The sequence below is a fragment of the Drosophila yakuba genome, chromosome X (assembly GCF_016746365.2).
Source record: "Drosophila yakuba strain Tai18E2 chromosome X, Prin_Dyak_Tai18E2_2.1, whole genome shotgun sequence".
Taxonomy (NCBI): Eukaryota; Metazoa; Arthropoda; class Insecta; order Diptera; family Drosophilidae; genus Drosophila; species Drosophila yakuba.
The window spans coordinates 5445670-5463834 of NC_052526.2; the positions used below are offsets into that span (position 1 = coordinate 5445670).

Here is an 18165-nt window from a genome sequence, read left to right on the forward strand (position 1 = left end):
CGAGATCGGTGGATGAACAAATAAACCTAGCCGAGTTCCGAACCACTGTTAAGCGCAGTTGCCCTCTTTGCCCGAATGGCGCTTTGATGCAGTCATATCAAGATGTAGACATAACTACATGTAAAATGCATGTAATTCGACAATGTAAGATTGGTAGGCACTGCAAAAAAAAATGAATACCAATTGAAAGACGTGCTTGTAGCATTTTGAAGTATTTTTATTTTTCTCTTTTTCTCGTATCTTTATTTCAACTAATTTGAGTTGTTCTCGACTTAAGTTAGGTTTTCGTACTTTTCCCTTTTCCACGCAACACGTTCTTAGTTTTCATTTTGCGAACCATTGCTCATTTTCGCTGCATTCACTGCATTCGCAAACTCGCTGCCTGCATTTATCATACTTTTACTTGGCTTAATAGGATTTCATTTGAAATTACATTCGTTTCGTGTAACGTCTATATAATTGAACTCTTAATTGAATCGTTTGACAATTATCCAAAAAATGCAACACCATTTTAACTCCGATTTTCGGTACGTTATCCCAGTGAAAAAGCTCTGCGCGATTAGCCCACGGAAAGAATAGAATTAGATTCGAGTGAATAAATCAGTGTAAACGAAGAACATTTAAAGCATTTTCTCAATTACTCTAGATACAATATGTATATTTGTGTATATAATGTTCCCAAAAAAAACAAAAAAACAATTATTGAAACAATGAGTTAAATAGTTACAGTACTGGCTTAGTGAATTAAGAACCCAACGAGGAATCATAAGGCAGCATTTCGTGTTAAAAATTTTACGCTTCACACCTACTTGTGTTTTTTCGTTTTTTTTTGGTAGATCGCTCAAATGTTTTACAAATTGTTTCTAAGCTTTTTAAGTTTTTTTTTACCATTAAAATTGTTTACATGTACTTTGCTTTTACGTCTATAAATAGGCTTAAAACACTAGGCAGACAAAAAAAAAATATTACAAACATTCTCTCTAATTCTTAGCTAGTCATTTAATTTAAGCGTTGACATACACATTTATGCTCTATATATATTTATATATATACGATATACAATAATTCATTTGCTTCTTTACATAATTGATTTAAGTTCAAATATCATTTACTCGCTTACGGCTAGACAAAAAAAAATATTCAAGTTTTCACATGGATGTCCTGTTCCTGAAAACCCGATCAAGTTAAAAAGTGGGAACTGAGTTGGTGGTTCTAGTTTTATTCTATTCACTGCGATCACCAATATTTGGACATATTTTTCAGCTATTTGCGGCTTGGGATTTTGTTTTTAAAATTGTCATAATACTGTAGCATGCCCTTAAAAATATAGATTTAATTTCAGATTCAATGTGAGTGTTGGTGCAAAGTAATGGCGGATTTTTTTTGATATTTAGCTTTTGGCTCTTCTTGACCGGGTCACAGGTCAAACGCAGCACTCTTACTCTAAACGTTTCTCTCACTGCATTCATTTTGTTTCGTTTCGTTTTGTATATACGTAAACGTAATTAAGTCTAAAAATTTGATAAATTTTGGCTTAGAAAATTGTTTTTGCTTGCTGCATTTGCATTTACTCTTCTCATTTCTCATTTTTATGTTAGCTTTTCATCTTTTTACTTCAAACTAACTACAGGCTTTTTTCTTTTTTATAATTTATATAAGTGAATTGATTTTCGGTTTTCTTTAAAATTGTATGCAACTCGCTCTTTTTTTAAAATGAACTTTTGAAGTTTTGTAGTTGGTTTATGTTTATGTATATGTTATGTATATGCTTCTGTTTTTGTTTTTCTTTTTGTTTCATTTCTGTTCGATACGTTTCGTGTTTAATTGATATACGTTTTTTTTACTCGATAAGTAGCTTAAGATTTGCACTAGTTTATATAATTTGCCATTTGCCGAAACTCATCGAGTCTCAGCCATAAAATAATTAACGCTATAAATCACAATACGGTTTTTGTTTTCTTCTTGTTTTCTGTTTTCTTTTTTTTTTGTTTACACATATTTGCATGGTTAAGTTTTTTACTCAAGGGTATTGAACTCTTTCATCTTGGGGTCTGTACGATACAAAAATTTACAAACGAATGAAGTTACATTTCAGCCAAGACATTAATATATCTATATATATCGAAGTTAGTTGATGCCACACAAGACCTTTGCGAAAAGTGGTCCACACCACTTGAACCGGAACCGGAATTACGCTAATATCGATGGACAAAAAAAAGTTTACACACTAGAAGTTCTGCTTTTCAATACATTTACGAGTTATGCTAGTGCCTTCCACATATATATATCTCTATATATATATCTGTATATATCCTTCTCCCTGTGCGAGCTTAGACGTGAGTGGCCAGAGGTCCTTTCTGCGTGTGTCCTTTGCCATTGTTGGACAGTATGAACTGGCCGGACGGACTCTGGGCGCACTGGCCGCCGTTGCCGCCGCCGAGGGGCGTGGCCGCCAGTGTGTTGCTGCTGGCGGTCAAGTTCGAACTGCTGCCGCTGACGCTGCCACCTCCCGCTGCCACGCCCCCAACGCCGATGGGCGTCGAGCTACCGCCCACGCCCACGCCGCTATTGCTGTTCACATTGGCAACGGGACTTGTGGTGATCACGGCACCGCCCACAAAATGCTTGAGTCCGCCATTGGCGTGGTGGGCGTGGCCGTGGCGGGCGGCATGATAGGGGGGCGGGGCGGGTGTGGCCGCCGGATTGGCGGTGCTCGGCGGCGGCAGCGGTGGCAGCAGCGAGGAGTTCGTCCTTAGGTAGGGATTACCGTAGATGGCGCTGAAGCGGCTGTCGATGCCGTTCTGCAGCAGCGGTTGTCCTGCAAAAGTTGCCGAGATATCACATTAGTTGCAGGGCAAATGCAATAAATGGTTAAAAGAACTCACCGAGAAATCCGTTTGTCTGCTGCGATTGTTGAATCTCGTGTCGCTGGTTGCGCGGCAGACTTGCCCCACCCCCAGTGCCAGCACCGCCCCCATTCACGGTGGCCGCCGAGTGCGGCAGCGTGGCCGAGTTCATGCCACCGTTCTTAAGCTTGCCACCACCACAGCCACCACCGCCACCACCGCCACCACCGCCGCTCACAACCACGCCAGCGCCCTCGCCCGGCGGACTGTAGTCCAGGGCGTACTCAAAGTAGTGGGCATAGCCATTGGCCTGCGTCTGTGGACTGCCCTTGTAGGCGGTTGGCTCCTGCTGGTTCTTCAGATTCTTGATGTGACACTGGCGATTGTAGCGATCGCCGCCAAAGTCGCCCGCAAAGCGCTCATCGAATTTCACCGGGCCCGCAAGTGGCACACCCAGTGTGGCGCCCTTTATCTGGACATCGGGCATCGGGGATTGGGTGAGATTGATGGCCAGGCCATCGCCGCCCGCCTCCGAATACTCCACGTCATAGGCCTTCGCACGCAGCTCGCTCTTCAGTTCGTTGAGTTTATCACCGCCGCGCGACGCCTCCGGTATCACGTCCGCTGGCATTGGCTTCTTGCGGCTGCGCCGCTTGCGGTACACAATGATGATCATCACGATCATCAGGATGATGGCCACGCAGAACATGGAGCCCATGACGACCAGGAGCACGGGTATGTTGCCCGGTTCGCGCAGCAGTGTTATGACCAGCGAATCACCGCCATACGAATTCATCACCGTGCAATTGTACTTGCCAAAGTGCGTCGCCTTGCTATCGCGTATTATCAGCGCGGCACGCACGCCCTCCGGCAAATGATGCTCCTCGAAGATGTAGATATCCGGATCGGCGCTGCTCATGTTGATGATCTTGCCCTCGAAGGACCACAGTATGTGTTCCGCCTTCGGTATGCTGAACGCCAGACAATCGATCTTCACGCGACCGCCAACTCCGCCAAACTGCACCTTGTGCGAGGTGATGATCGGTGCTCGCTTCACGTACAGCGTTGCCTCGGCTCCGATTTCCGGAAACCCATTGACCACCGCCTTGCAGAAGTAGCGACCCGCCGTCTCGCTGCTCACCTTCAGCTTCAGTTCCGCTGCCACGCCAACCACCTACAATAGATGATAGTCTTAGATACCACATCAAAGTCAGCTCATCAAGAGTGTAACGCACCTGGTCGGAGTTCTCGCTGATCCACTCGATTTCGGGCTCCGGATTGCCGGCCACATCGCAGCGCATGCTCACAGTGGCGCCCAGATCGGCCTCCACGCTGACGGGACGCTGGCGGAAAACTGGGCCAACTGGGCGGGCGAAAAAGCGTTTGTTTAGAAAATGGGAAGTTAGGGAAATGGGAAGTGAGAAGTGAGAAGTGAGAAGTACTTACAGCTTATGTCCAGCTTCTTGCTCTGCTCGCTCTTGCCCACCGCATTGACCACCTCGCACTTGACACTTGCATCGTGATACTGCCGCGAAACATTGTGAATGATCTGGGGAAGAAGGGAAACACGTTACTTGGAGCATTCATATGGCGAGCATAGAGTTTGGTGTGCTTACCATTTTGGTGGTAAAGTCGCCGGTCATGAGCTCGTCGTTGATGAACCAGCGATAGCTGAGCTCATGCGGATTGGCGTCCGCCTGGCAGCTGAGGATCACCTCGGCGCCCTCGGGAATTTTGCCACCCGCCAGTGCACCGCCCACCACCGAAACGCTGACCTTGGGCGCATACTTCACCTCGAGCAGCAGTTTCGCCGATCTGTAAGTGCGATCGGCGGTGTTTTGCGCCTGGCACGTGAACGTTGTGTTGTGATGCTCCTTCTTGGGCGCCAGTTTCAGTATGGATCTGGCCGTGATGCGACGCGAATCGGCCAGCGGTTCCTTGACATACTCGATGCCCTTGGTGAGCACATTGCCCAGGCCATCGATCCAGGTGATTTCGGCGGCGGGCTTGCCACCCTGCGACACGCACTCCAGTTCGATCTCACGATCCTCGGTGGTCACCAGGTAGTCGCCTTGGGTGATTTTCGGTGCCTCCGGCGGCACGAGCACCGTTAGCTTTGCGAATCGGGAACGAATGCCCTGCTCGCCCTGCGGACCGGGACCCACTTGGCACTGGTACTTGGCGTCGTCGTCCAGCATCAGGGGATAGATGTCCAGTGAGAAGTCGCCCTCCTCATCGCTGCCCACCATGGAGTAGCGCTCGAAGCCACTGAGATTGCGATGCTGGCCCAGTCCGAAGTCGTCCTTCGTCCACTGCAGCGCACCCACCTTCTCCATCACCCGGCAGGGCAACGTCACACGGGAGCCGACGACGGCCGTCTGGTCCTGCGGCTCCATGGCAAAGTGCTGACCCCCATTGTCTGCGCCCTTCGATTTGCTCTCATCCGCCGCTGCCGCTGCGGAGGCACTTGACGAGGAGGAGGATGAGGATGATGATGAGGAGGAGGATGAGGAGTCACCATGGTGCGAGCTCTGGCTGGACTTATTCTTCTTTGACTTGGCGTGGACGGCAATCGGTTGGAGGAGCAGCGTCAGGATCAGCACAAGGATCAGTGGCAGCACCAGAAGGCGACTGCTGCGCATTCTCTTCATTTTCAGCGCCAAATTGTTAACTCAGCTGCAAGAAGCATAAAAACCAAATGAAAAGTTAGTTATAGTTATAAACGTGGCATGAGCAAAAAGCACTTAAACTTATGAAAAATTCTACCTGCGCTTATCAAGTTTTTGTCGCTATTTATGGTTTTTCCCCTTAATTGAATTACAGCGTTCAGTTTCGCACTGAATGCAATCGGATTGCAAGCTGATGCCATAAAAAATAATTACAAGCCAGGCTGCCAAGCTTGCAAAGGAGATGCGACTGTTTAAAATCCCCTTTCCTTCCTCTTTTTCGTCGCCGCCTTTGCACCTTTCACTTCTCGCATGGCAAACGAATGCAATAAAATTCGTTTTGTGGGTCAAGTTTAAACCAAATGAAAGGGCAGAGTGTGCATTGCATGATGGCAACAAAAAACCAAAAAAAAAAAAAGAAAGAACTCTGGTATTACGCTGCGGAATATTTGTGGGCCTTGTCAGTTGTCTGGATTTGTGCCATCAACTGCAGCAGACTGCGAATGCAACTGCAACTGCTGCTAAGCTGCAAATGCAACTGCATTTGTGCACCGAGAGAAACAAACAAATCAGCCAAAAAAAAAAAAAACACAAATATGGCACTACAAAAGTAAAACTTTTAAGTTTGCTACATTTCTTGCTTAAATTTATAGGAGATTCCTCTGTTCTTTGAGTCGAAAACCGAAATTCGTTGCGAACTTTGCACGCATTTTCGCCTTATGGCTTTTTTCCCAGCGATTTTGTAACGCATTTTTTCACACATTTTCGTCGTCGATTTTTTTCGTACTTTCCGTTGGGTTTGTGTACATTTCCTCGACTCTGAATGCGGCCCCCATAAACAAACATGAGGCCGCCAAACATATGTATGACATATGGGATAGGACCTCCCCCTAGTTTTCCCTTTCATTCCCTTGTCAGTGGCTGTTTGGCCTTGGCATTTGCGGTCTTTGTTTGCTTTTTGTATTTTTCTTCGATTCATTTTCCTTTCGTGGGGTAAAAAAAATCCGTACTAGCCACAGAATATTTAAAGTAGAAGTATTCATTTGGTTGAGGTGAATGAAAAGTTTCTCACTTGTTGGAAATAAATAAGTTAAATTGGTTTGTGTATATGCGAAATGCGTTTCTCGCTGGCAAAACATTTTTAACTCCTTATCGAGTGCGAGCTTGATTTGGTTTTGCCTTATCCTTGAAGCCGTGGAAAAGCGCCCAGTTTTCACCTCATTTTCTCCTTGTCGACATCTAAAACCGTGGGTAATGCTAACGATTTCATCAAATTGGCACCACCTTCGCAGGGCCAAAAAAACAAAAAACAAGCACGTGAAAAGTGAAACAATGGAACGGAAAACGAAAAAGCGCGGAAAACAGAGAAAAACAGAGAAAAAACGAAGCTCAAAACGCGTTTGAAACGCTAACGAAACGCGCCGAAAGACAGCATACATCCGCACATACATATACATATATCCGAACAATCCGTATCACTATCGCTTTAGCTGCGGCTATAGCTATACGGCTATCCTTTTGCTATTTTCTGCGCTTTTTCTTCCTGTTGCTACCCTCTAAATGGCTGGGCATTTTAGGCTATAGTAGTATATAAGTTATTAACCATTTATATATCATTTCTTGAATATAATTAAAGGGTTAACTAGCAAAAAGTTCCTAAAACTTGTACTAGTGCACTGAATCAGAGTTTTTCAGGGTATGCGCAGGTGCCATTACACCTTCTCGACCATTTTCGTCATGTTTTCTGTGTGGTGTTCAGCTGCCTCTGTTGCTTGTTTACCAGCGCCATGATTTACGGCATTTGCACTTTGACTGCGACTACTGTGCTCCACTGTCCGTAGCCGCGTCCGTCCGTATTTCGTCCGTTCCCCAGAAGAGAGAGAGTTGGGGCATATATAGAGCCGGAAATGGCCGGCGTGCGTATATGCCAGGTGATAAAAGGGAAGGGGGGTGAGGGCTTGGACAAAAGGCAAAGGAAAACTGTGGAAAAACTTTGGATAGCTACTGGTTCGCTTCGCTGGCAGCAATATGCTTGCCTAAATTATTAAAAAATTATAATAAAATTTTTATGACCATTAAAGGCCGGCGAACGAAAGCCGCTTGGCTTGAGTGGCGTGGCGGGGTGTCGGGGGGAGGGGTTTGTAGGCCCCACCCCCCCCCCCCCCCCCCCAAAATTCCCCACTCTCATCCCCTTCCACACTGCACCACTGTGTGGCAGGACCCCATGGGTCCTTTGGCCAAAGTTGTACAGGAAATGACTGGACATGATTTTTCGTGCACACATAACTTTTGTTTTTAGTTGCGGTAGATTCTCGTTGGATAGGAAAAACCACTTCCCCGATAGTCTCTAGCCCCCAAGACCCCCACCCCCCACCAAACCCCTCGCCATTTTCTCCCATTTTCTTTTGCGTGCTTGGGACCCAAGGTATTGGAACTTTCTTCTTCCTGTGCCCCGCGACTTGGCGACTCCGGCTTTTATGTACTTCCAGGCGAGACATTAAAATTACTTTCGGTCTGCCATCGCAGTGTCACTTGCTTTTTATTGTACCCAAGATCATGAATTACACTATAATCACTACGATTGTCCACAGCTACATGTGATGTGGAGCGGAGCAAATATAAAGGTTTATTAACCTCTAGCTGGAATCAAAATGTTTTTAGTTTGAGTAAAATGTGTGCCCATTTTATTTGCATTGCATAATTTCGCCTTTTTTAGTTGTGCCGCTCAGTGTTGCGAACTCGTTAAACTAACAAATAAATTCAGTGTTGGAGAATCGCATTTTATGCGCATAGTTCGCGTTAATTGCCTGCTGACTGTACTTTTTCGAAATATAACAACCATAATCGGGGCAATGTACATTTTTCGAGGCCCCACCTTGTCGTTTCCCACTTCTTTTCCTTTCCGTTTCTGTGTCTTTTTCTCACACCCCCCTCTCACCATTTTCCCTTCTCCCCGCACACCCCTCCGCTTTTCTCCATTTTCCAGAATTCGCTGCGTTTTGTTTTGTTTATTGTAATTGCTGACTGTCGGCGTTCTTGTTGTTGCTTTGGTTGTCTTTGTAGTTACTTGAGTTTGGTTTAGTTTAGGTACTAATCTTGTTGTTGCTATTGTCGCGAACGCACGTGCTGAAAATGTGAAAATGCCAGCAGAAAAGGAAAAGCGACAGAGACAGTTAAACGGCGGACAGAAAGGGACAGGTTTAGGAAAAACTAGCAGAGTAAAAATTAAATCGTTTTCCCCAACAATGAAACACTCAATAGCTGACGGAGAAAATAAGTGAATTAATTTAAAATTAGTCTCACATGTGTATTGAAACTAATATTGTTTGCAATTCAGCGCACAGTTTTTTGTTTAGTGTAATACGGCAACTTAAACCGGCGACAGGAAAAGCGGAAAAACACATGCCACGAAAACGCTAATGACACACACAAGTAAATACACAGGCACACCTACACCCACACGAATGCAGTGTCATAGAGACGGTTGGAAAAAAGACACAAAAAAAAGGAGCATGGGAGGGAGAGGGGGAGGGGGTGGTGTTCCCAACATTATGTTAATTAGATCCCTCACGAAGGAATTTTCGCTGGAAATATCTTTCATTCCCAGCATTAGCATTGGGTAAACAAAAGTTTTTCCTTCTCTTTGGAAAACTACGCCACACACACACACACCAGCACATTGAAGCAAATTAACACACACACACGCGCTCTTGCTGGATTGTCATGTGTTTATTATCCTTTTTTATTTGAGTTGGCGGAAGTTTACTTCTCGCAAAGCGACTAACTTAAAGATGTAGTGTAAAAATATTTCAACAAAATGCACTTCAAACATATTCTCAGCTATTTATAGCTTAAAACTAGTCCCAATTTTGCGCCACTGCTGAAACTGTGAACAGTTAAGGACACGTGACTGTTCCCACTGCGAGGAGAAGAGCAACAAGAAAACTAACAAGAAAATAAGGAAAAATCGTAATCAAATTTATGTTGTTCAGCTGGTGCCACTTGCTCTTCTTCTTCTACTTCTTCTTCTGCTGGCCGCTCATCAGTAGCAGCTATAAATTAGTCGGGGGCGTCGAGGAGGCGGCTGGAGGTGCGTGGGCGTGGCTTGGCCAATAAATTCATCAATTTTTTTTGGGAGGCAAAATTTTGCTCCCCAAACGAAAAATAAAACGTGGGAGGAAAAAGCAGCGGGGAGCTAAGCAAAACTTTTCGCGCCGCCTTCGCACTTGCCAACGGCCGCGCCCACGGAATCCAACGCCCCCGCCCACTGCCCCACTGCTCCGTTTTAGACCAGCACTCCGGCTGAAAGTGAAGCTGAAGCCTTTTAATTGAATATTAATAACAAAATCCTGCATATTAAGCGGAGGACGGCAACAAAGCAACTTTGCCATCAGAAACACAGAAACACAGGCGGTTGCCGAAAGGACGAAAGGACCTTTTGGTAATGTATGCACACATCTGTGTGTCGCCGCGCACTGAAAACAAATGTGCGCGCCTCTCGAGAGTGGCTGCAAAACTCTTCAAGGCGACAGCACGAGAAGTCGCCACCCATTTCGCGCAGTGTCGCCGTATGTTGGGCCCCCTTTGTAGTTGGGCACGTCTGCAGCATTGTGACCGAAAGTCCTGTGCTCCTGACGATGTCAAATGTTAATGCAATCACATTGGAACCTCATTCAGTTCGACGGCAGTGGCAAGTGGAAACGGGAACGTGAATGCCAATGCGAATGAGACCAAGCGGTACACTAAATTCAATTATGCATGTAGTGTGGCAACTGCCAGGGGCGGGGTGTTAAGGGGGGGAGCATCTCTGGAGCGAATTAGCTCCCCCGCTGAAAAATAAGTCCTTCTTTAATGCGCCTGGGCAGCTGGATTTGCAGAAAGATTTTCGAGTGGCTGCTGTATACAAAATTTATATATATTTATTTAAATTATATTATTTATTTATTTACGGCACTTATTAATTGAATTACTGGCTTTCAAATTGGCGCAATCATTCATTTGCGTCTTTGGAATCTTTGCGTGTCGCATTCGCTTGCCTTTCCATTCGCCACGGCCACATTATCCACCTGGTAGTTGTTGTTGTTGTTGTTTTGGATACCTCATGCATATATGCTTAACCCCTGGTGAGCCATCTTAACCCCTCCCCCCTCCACCGTCCGACGCGTCGGCGAGCGGGCGCAATTAAATCGATATTACGCGAGCCTGAGCCTGAAACCTGCCTAATTGCGGATGACACGAAATTGTTTGCGCTATAACAATAAAGCAAAGCGCACCGCCCCCACCACCCCCTCTCACTCTTCCCCCCCCCTTTGGCACCTCTAATATGCCATAGATCAGTGGCGCACATGCGATATTGAGAAGGGGCGGCGGTGCACAGGTGCTTTTCGAAGGGTGCCTAAACTGGGATATTTACAATATTTTTGTCAGTGTACCAACTGAAAGCACCCCCCCTTTAAAGGCGGCTTCTACGCCCCTTTATCCGTGCAAAGTTCAAATGGTGTGCCCTCTTGACCCGCGGCGCAAGTGCTTCGCCATATTTACACTAGATGGCGCTGTGCTGGCAAAGTGATTGAGCAGCACTGTGAAATTCTAATTGCAAATTGATTCAATTGGAATCCAGCAAATTCCGAAATTGCGAATGAACGCGTTAACTGTGGTAATTAACTGCAGGCGAAATATTCCACTGCTGGCCATCAGCTGCTTGTTGGCCTAAATGCTTATGGGAAGTGCGCTAATTAATAACGACATTTTTCAACAAGTTAGTTTGTTCCCATTTTTACAATTATTAGACATATGGCTCAAGCCATTTGTTAAATTTCATTAAGCATAAACATTTTATTGCTTAAAAATATATTGAAAGACATACCAGGCTGCATAAACATATCCTTTTCGCCGCTGCTCCTTCAGTGTATTCCCCTAATGGGAATTCGGGAAAAGGGACGAGGAAAGAGGTCCTGGGCGATTTACGAAAAGGCTCACAAAATGAGTTTAAATTCCCCAAATGCGCTTAGCTACAAATTTTCTTTGCCCCAAAACAACAACGCCCAAAAAAAAAGGAAAAACGGAAAATGGAAAACAATTTAAAGCGTTTAAGCAAAGTACTGAAAAATAAGCAAAAAATAAAGAATAAGAATGAGAATGAGAAGGCAAGGGGAGCGGTGGTAATTGCACGTGTGTGCGTGTCTATTCATGTGCAACAAGGCGCCTGTTGTCCTGGGACTTCCAAGGGGCAAGGGGGGTCAGGGGAGGGGAGGGGATGGGGTTGGTTGTGCTAAGACAAGGCGCCCAAGCGGACATGTGTTTCTCGTTGTTGCTGCGCTCCTTTTGTAGTTTTTGTGTTATTGTTGCAAGAAGGCGACTGCGCCGCTGCCTTCCGCCGTCTGCTGTATAATAAACAATCTCTTTTTTAAACACACACACACAGATGCACCGCACACTCACACGGACACGGACACAAGTTTTACATGGGAATAGCTGCAACTGCAGCGACTATCGAATGAATCATTCACGCAGTAATGAATACGAGCACACTGCAACAAATTTGGCTAACGCATGAATCTAAAAATTTTAGCATGAAGCATAAAGAAGCACAAAGCATAAAGCATGAAGCATAAAGAAATAAACCAAATAAATGTGCAAAAGGTACGAAAATGTGTAGCACTGCAATTTCAATTTGTTGCAATGCATTTGATTTTTTTGGACAGTGTCAACGTGTGGAAGGGGCACAGCTAAAAGGTGCACGATCCAAGGAAAATAAAAACATATTAAAGAAATTGCAAAGCTTATGCTGAGTGCACACTGTGCATTAAAAAGAGCAAAAAGTCGCTGCAACTTAAGTGAATGAAAACGATTGCCGAATTAATGTTATATTTTCACTAGACACATACCAAATATACATACATATATGCAAAGCAACTTGATGCATTATTTTTGCCTTGCTATTTTTTATTTTTTTAATACACAACACCATAGCCGCCTTTAAAGAGAAAGGCCAACCAGCTCGCCCTTTGTGGCATTTGATGTTTTTTCCTATCTCTCGCACAGTCTATTTGCTCGTATTATTATTATGAATATTAAGTTGTTGCTCCTGCGGTTGTTTGCTCCTTCGGCTTCATCCCTTTTTGTGCGGGGTGGCAGCACAAAATGGCATTAAATTAAATAAAGACCCGTATTAGGCATTCCCATGGGTGGTGGAGGGGGAGACCATGGTGGGGCTGAGGGGGCTGGGGGTCGAGAGTTGAGCGAGGTTACGCCCCTCAGTTAAGGTGGAAGGAATTGTCTCTCCTGCATGCACTGGATCAATAATGGGCACAAAGTTCCCCAACCAGTAGGACGAAATAAAAAAGGGTTAGACCGAGGAGCGATTTTCTAATGCCTTCGTGCACACGAAAAAAAAAATGTATCCCCCTTCCCCTCTCTGTATGACTAAAAATATGCCAGCAGCGGGATCATCATCAAGTTAGCAGTGTGACCTTGCTGGATGGTCAACGCCGGCAGTGTGACCATGTCCAAGTAATACGCATTTAATGGCTTTAGAGGTGCTTTGAATTTGCTGCCTGCTTTTTTGTGCCAGTGTAGGCCAGGGCTGGCTAAGGGGACGGGGGTGGCTATTATTGCTGTTGCAGTACAGTTAAGTCAATTTTACAGCGGCAATAACAACAATAAATGGCAACAATGTGCACTAAATTGTGCAAAACTTCGTTGCGTTTTCTGTTTTCTATTTTCTGCTTTTTTTTGTATTTCTTTCTCTTTCGGTTTCGGTTTTAGCCTTTGTTTTGCTTAGTTTCGATTTAGCCCATTCTCCCCCTTTGTTGTTATTGGCTCCACTACTTCGCCCATTTCTTTGCTTTTCCCCATGTTTGCCCTGTCATCAATTAGGACATGCATTTGGTTTCTCTAGTTTTTTTTTTTTTGTGTGCCCTGCTTGCCATTTTTCGAAATAATTTGGTGCAGAAAATGAAGCATGCATTTCTGCGCCCTGCGGTTGCCAGCGAAAACGAAAAGCGACATAAAAATAATGGACACAATGTGAAATATGCTAAATGTGGCAGGAAATTTCATATTCTGCACTAACATCGCATAGTTAAGTAAATCTTTTGGCGTTTTCGCTTCATTTTATATGGTTATATGCATATTTCATGTGGAATTTAACAAAATAGTGCTAAATTGTTGGCGGATCCTAATTTTGGCATAGCATTACAATAATGTATTGATTAGTTATCTAGCCGAAGCGCGCCTTCAATCAATTTGGAAAAGCATTTTGTCCTTGCGCATGAGTGGACCTCCAGCTGCGGGCCAGGGGAGTTGCGGGGGGTAGAGATGGGTGGCAGTGGGTGGTGTGGGTGATGGTCCAAGTGCATCGACGACGATATTGGAAATGCAGTAAATAATAAAGTGCAATGGGTGCTGGATGTGTTATATAAGCCATATAAGCAACATGCACGCTGCAAAAAGTTAGCTATAAATCATTGAATATGGCCATAATATATGTTTATGTACATATATATATATATATAAATATATACATATTTTATTTACAAGACAGATCACTTAAAAGACTTCCATTCCTTTTGAAACATGAAATCCACCACTGCTACAAGTCGCAACTCCACCGTGTTTTTCGATCAAAAGAGCGACTTTTCATTTTACAGTGCACACAGGGGGCGGGGGGGCGTGGCTCTATGCGGGCTTATGCAAATGTCGTGCAGCGATATCCAGCAACAAAAACAAAAAACGCGAAGAAAACAAAAGCAATCGAGAACAGAGAGGGGATATGTGTGTGTGGCAAAAGAAATGAAAGAGAATTGTGCACTTGAAAAGCGGCCAAATCGATGTCACCAGCAGAAATGCAAATCAAAGCAGAGAGAGAGAGCAAAAAAAAAAAAAGAGGGGGAAAAGATTAACGGAAAATCTGCTGGATAAAGGCGTAAAATAAAGGGCGGAAAATCGCGCTCCTTGGCAGTTTGTGAATGGCTGGCAGCAACTAAAATGGGAGCAGCTCAGCTCGGGGATATGGCGAGCAGCAGGGATTGATGAAGTGGCCGGACGCACAAGGATCTTTGTCCTTCCTGGACATCCTTCGCTGGATGCCAGCGGGAAATACAGCGGGAAATACGCCTGCCAAATCCGGGCAAACGAAAGTTATAAAGGTCAGTGAAAGGATCCCAGGATCTCTACTTTCGAGAAGAGTGTAGGACTTCGAAAGGAACAGCTTTCTTGCGGCTCCCTTCAATTTAAAGCACTAAATATTGCATTTGGGCAACACAAAACGAAATGCATAAAGTATTTCCGGTTTGGTTCTGGCAATGAAACAAAACTCAGAATGGGCGGTGGTGTGGTGGTTCGGTGGTGCGGTGGTGCGTTGTTGCCAAACGTTAATTGCGGCAATTAAGGACTCGCTCCCCTTGAATGTCCTTGCCGGTGTATTGTTCCCTCCCCGCGTCCCTGGTCGTTCCATTTCATTCCGTTTGTTCTATAAATGTTTTAAACATTTTAATTAGTTTTAATAAACGGCCTCGGGAGGTCGCGGGGTCGTGGGGAATCGTGGGGGCAAAAACTGTTTGAAGTGGCCCGACTTCGTCAACAGTTTCGTGTCAGGTGCAGGTCCACTCATTCTGCCTCTCATTCGCACCCGCGCATTTCCCCGCCTTGTCCCCGCATTTTCCCTCATTTTCCTCGGCACACACGGCTTGACAATGAATTTTCGTGAAAAGGTCGTCGCCCACTTTTTTCTTTATTTCCTTCCGCTTTGTTTGCTTCTTTTGTGAGAGCTTTTCCAGCTGCCGCTGGTCCGCCGAATGGTCAGACTTCCAAACACTCGCGGCCAAGACATTGCTACTCATTCTAGCTATCTACGAAAAAAACGTAATATGCCTGTGTACACACAACTTGTTCATGTGCTGTAATAAATGTACTCATGAAGTATATTTTTATTCAGTTGCGCGCCTAAAGACCCATTAAATATTTTCTATATCACTACTTTTATTATGCATTAAAATGCATATGAAAACTAGAATTTCCACAGTTTTTTTAAATGCTATTATGCGTACCACAGCTGTGGGTCAAGTGTGTGTTGGCGCGCAGACAACGAGGCGTATGCGTAATGTTTAGTTGGCAGCCGCTCTTAACCCCCTAACGCCCCCTAACAGCCGCCGTTAACCCCACGCCGGCTTCTCGATGTTGGTGTTGGTTTTGCTTTTGGGTTTTCGGTTTTCGGTTCTGTTTTCTGGTCGCTGCGGTCGCTGCGAAATTTCCGCCTCTGAACTTTAGCTCACTTTTTGGATTGCGTGTTGCCAGTGCATTGTTTTCCCCTGCCATATAACCTATGTATCTATATCTCTCCCTCTCTCTCGCTCTCTCTCTCTCTCTATCTCACGCTCGCACATATATCACATGTATGCATGTATGTCTCGTACCGCTGTAGCTAATATGCCCCAACTTGTTCGTGTGTTTGTGATTGGGTCTTGCGGCCGAGCACTAAATAAGTTGACAAGACTGCGGTGCCCAGACATTTTGGCGGGTTTAAAGGGTTAAGGGGTTATTTGCGGGGTTGAAAGGTCGCAAAACCTCAGAACGCTTGAATTTCGCAAATTTACCAATTTGGAAAAGGTCGCCCCGCTTTCATTTTGGGTTCAATCGCGTCCTCTGCCAGTGGGCGTTGCGGCTTAAATCAAAGTCGAGTACTTTTTGGGTGGCATCCAAATATTTCCCATTACTCTCAAGGTGAATGGCTTTATTTAAATCAGTTTTATCCCCATCTCCCACATTCAAGGGGGCCACTAAAGTTGCTTCTAAAATATCAGGAGTAAACTGCCCAAAACTGTTGCTTAAAGTGCGACTTTAGTGGCAGCTTTCCAGTGGAAATGGAGATAACTTGCAGATAAGAATGTTTCGCGATGAAACTTGGTGCAGGCATAAATATAACGAAAATGTACAAGCAATGCTAAATAAATAAATAAATAATGAAAAATAACGATAAAAAATATGCCAACAAACACAACACAAAAAAAAAGAAAAAAGGCCCTGAAAAAAGCGGAATAAAAAAGGAAAAACCATTTGCTGTCAACGCGGCGGTCGCGACAGGAAGACGATTTGCAGCCATTTGTCATGTTGAGGGCCATCGAGAGGGGGGAGGTAGGGGGTGTTGGCTGACTGCCACGGAAGTGCTGCCGAAAAATAAAATATATATTGAGGAATACCGCTCCAATACCGCCGTTTGCTGCTGTAATTCTCGGTTTCATTTCTCGCATTGGGCGTGGGACTTCGATGGGTGGAAAGAGGGGTTAGGAAAGAGGGGGAGGGGGTGTGTGGGGGCAGGGCCGAGGGGCAGGGAAGCGATATGCAGGGGAAGCTGTGCCAGTTTTTTGTGAGGGGACTCTTTTTGGGCACGGGGAGTGTTAAAATATATAAGCAGTAAATAAGCTTAAAAGCCGCGTGGGCGGCTACAGCTTCTGTTTTATGGGTCCACAGTGAACGCCTGCTGAAGGCAAAGTTTCACTTGTTCAGCGCCTCGGAACGTATAATATAATATAATAAATACTAAAAAATACTAAATCCCAAGTAATAGTAAATACTAAATAATACTAGAAAATACTAAATCCTAAGTAATAGTAAATACTAAATAATACTAAATACTAAATAATACTAAATACTAAGAGATACTAAATACTAAATAATACCAAATAATAAGTGCCCTCCTCTGCGCTTCTCAAACGTTCTACTTAACCAAACTACTTTTTCAGGGTGTTTTTTAAAAATACCAAGTGTAAGAAGTGAATTTTAGTGGCAGCTGAAAATATCAATAATGTGCTAATAATAATCGACCAAGTGAAAGTGCCAGAGCCAGCTATTTTCGAGTAGCTACAACCAGCTGTGATCTCTGACGTGGAGAGAGGAAAGGAGCTGGGCAAAAGGAGAGAGTAGCCTAACTTTTGGCTGCGACTACTTTGACTGATGCTCCAACGTGGGAGGATGAATCCAAAGTAACCCAAGGTAGGAAGAATTGTGATATTGTTTTTGTTTAAAGATCTCAAATGTAAACGTGCACAATGCAATTTTAAATATAGCTGCCTTTGCGACAGCATTAGTTGTGAATTATCAAAACTTATTTTCAGATTTGATTCACTGTAAGCAAAACGCGACAGTCTATCGAGAGTGCTTGATAGTTTAAGAAATATATAAAATTTCGTACTTCAAAATATATATTATTTCCCCCATATATAAACCAATGCAATTGTAATTCCTTTTCATTGAATTTTCGCTTCCTCGTCGAACAGATGCAAGTCACACTGTACTTATTGTTTGGCCGCTTGATTCCGCACACATGCAAAAACATCACTTTACATTTCAAACTGTTGGCAATTTCAGTGCCCACGCAAATGGGGAAAATCAAACGAAAACAAGAGAGAACGCTATAGTCGAGTTCCCCGACTATCTGATACCCGTTACTCAGCTAGTGTAAGTGCGAAGGACGTTTTTGGCGGTTTGTGGGCGATAGAGTGGGCGTGGCCAAAAGTTTTTTGGCAAATAGATAGAAATTTACAAGACTAATACAAAAATGAAAAAATATCAAAACATTTTTCAAAAGTGTGGGCGTGGCAGCTTTGGGCGGTTTGTGGGCGTTAGAGTGGGCGTGGCCAAAAGTTTTTTAGCAA

At 44.5% G+C, this 18165-nt stretch overlaps 1 protein-coding gene across 1 annotated transcript in view; it reads right to left on the reverse strand.

The window, feature by feature from the left end:
* Positions 1-984: 984 nt before the first annotated feature.
* The window catches only part of LOC6524336 (irregular chiasm C-roughest protein), a 36167-nt gene continuing 18986 nt past the window's right edge, over positions 985-18165 (reverse strand). The window contains exons 2-6 of the mRNA XM_039377846.2: positions 4463-5522; positions 4293-4395; positions 4082-4209; positions 2886-4020; positions 985-2818 (exon numbers count right to left, since the gene is read on the reverse strand). Of these exons, the coding sequence (XP_039233780.1) occupies positions 2331-2818; positions 2886-4020; positions 4082-4209; positions 4293-4395; positions 4463-5497 (2889 nt within the window). The 5' untranslated portion in view covers positions 5498-5522 and the 3' untranslated portion in view covers positions 985-2330. The remainder of the gene's footprint in view (positions 2819-2885; positions 4021-4081; positions 4210-4292; positions 4396-4462; positions 5523-18165) is intronic.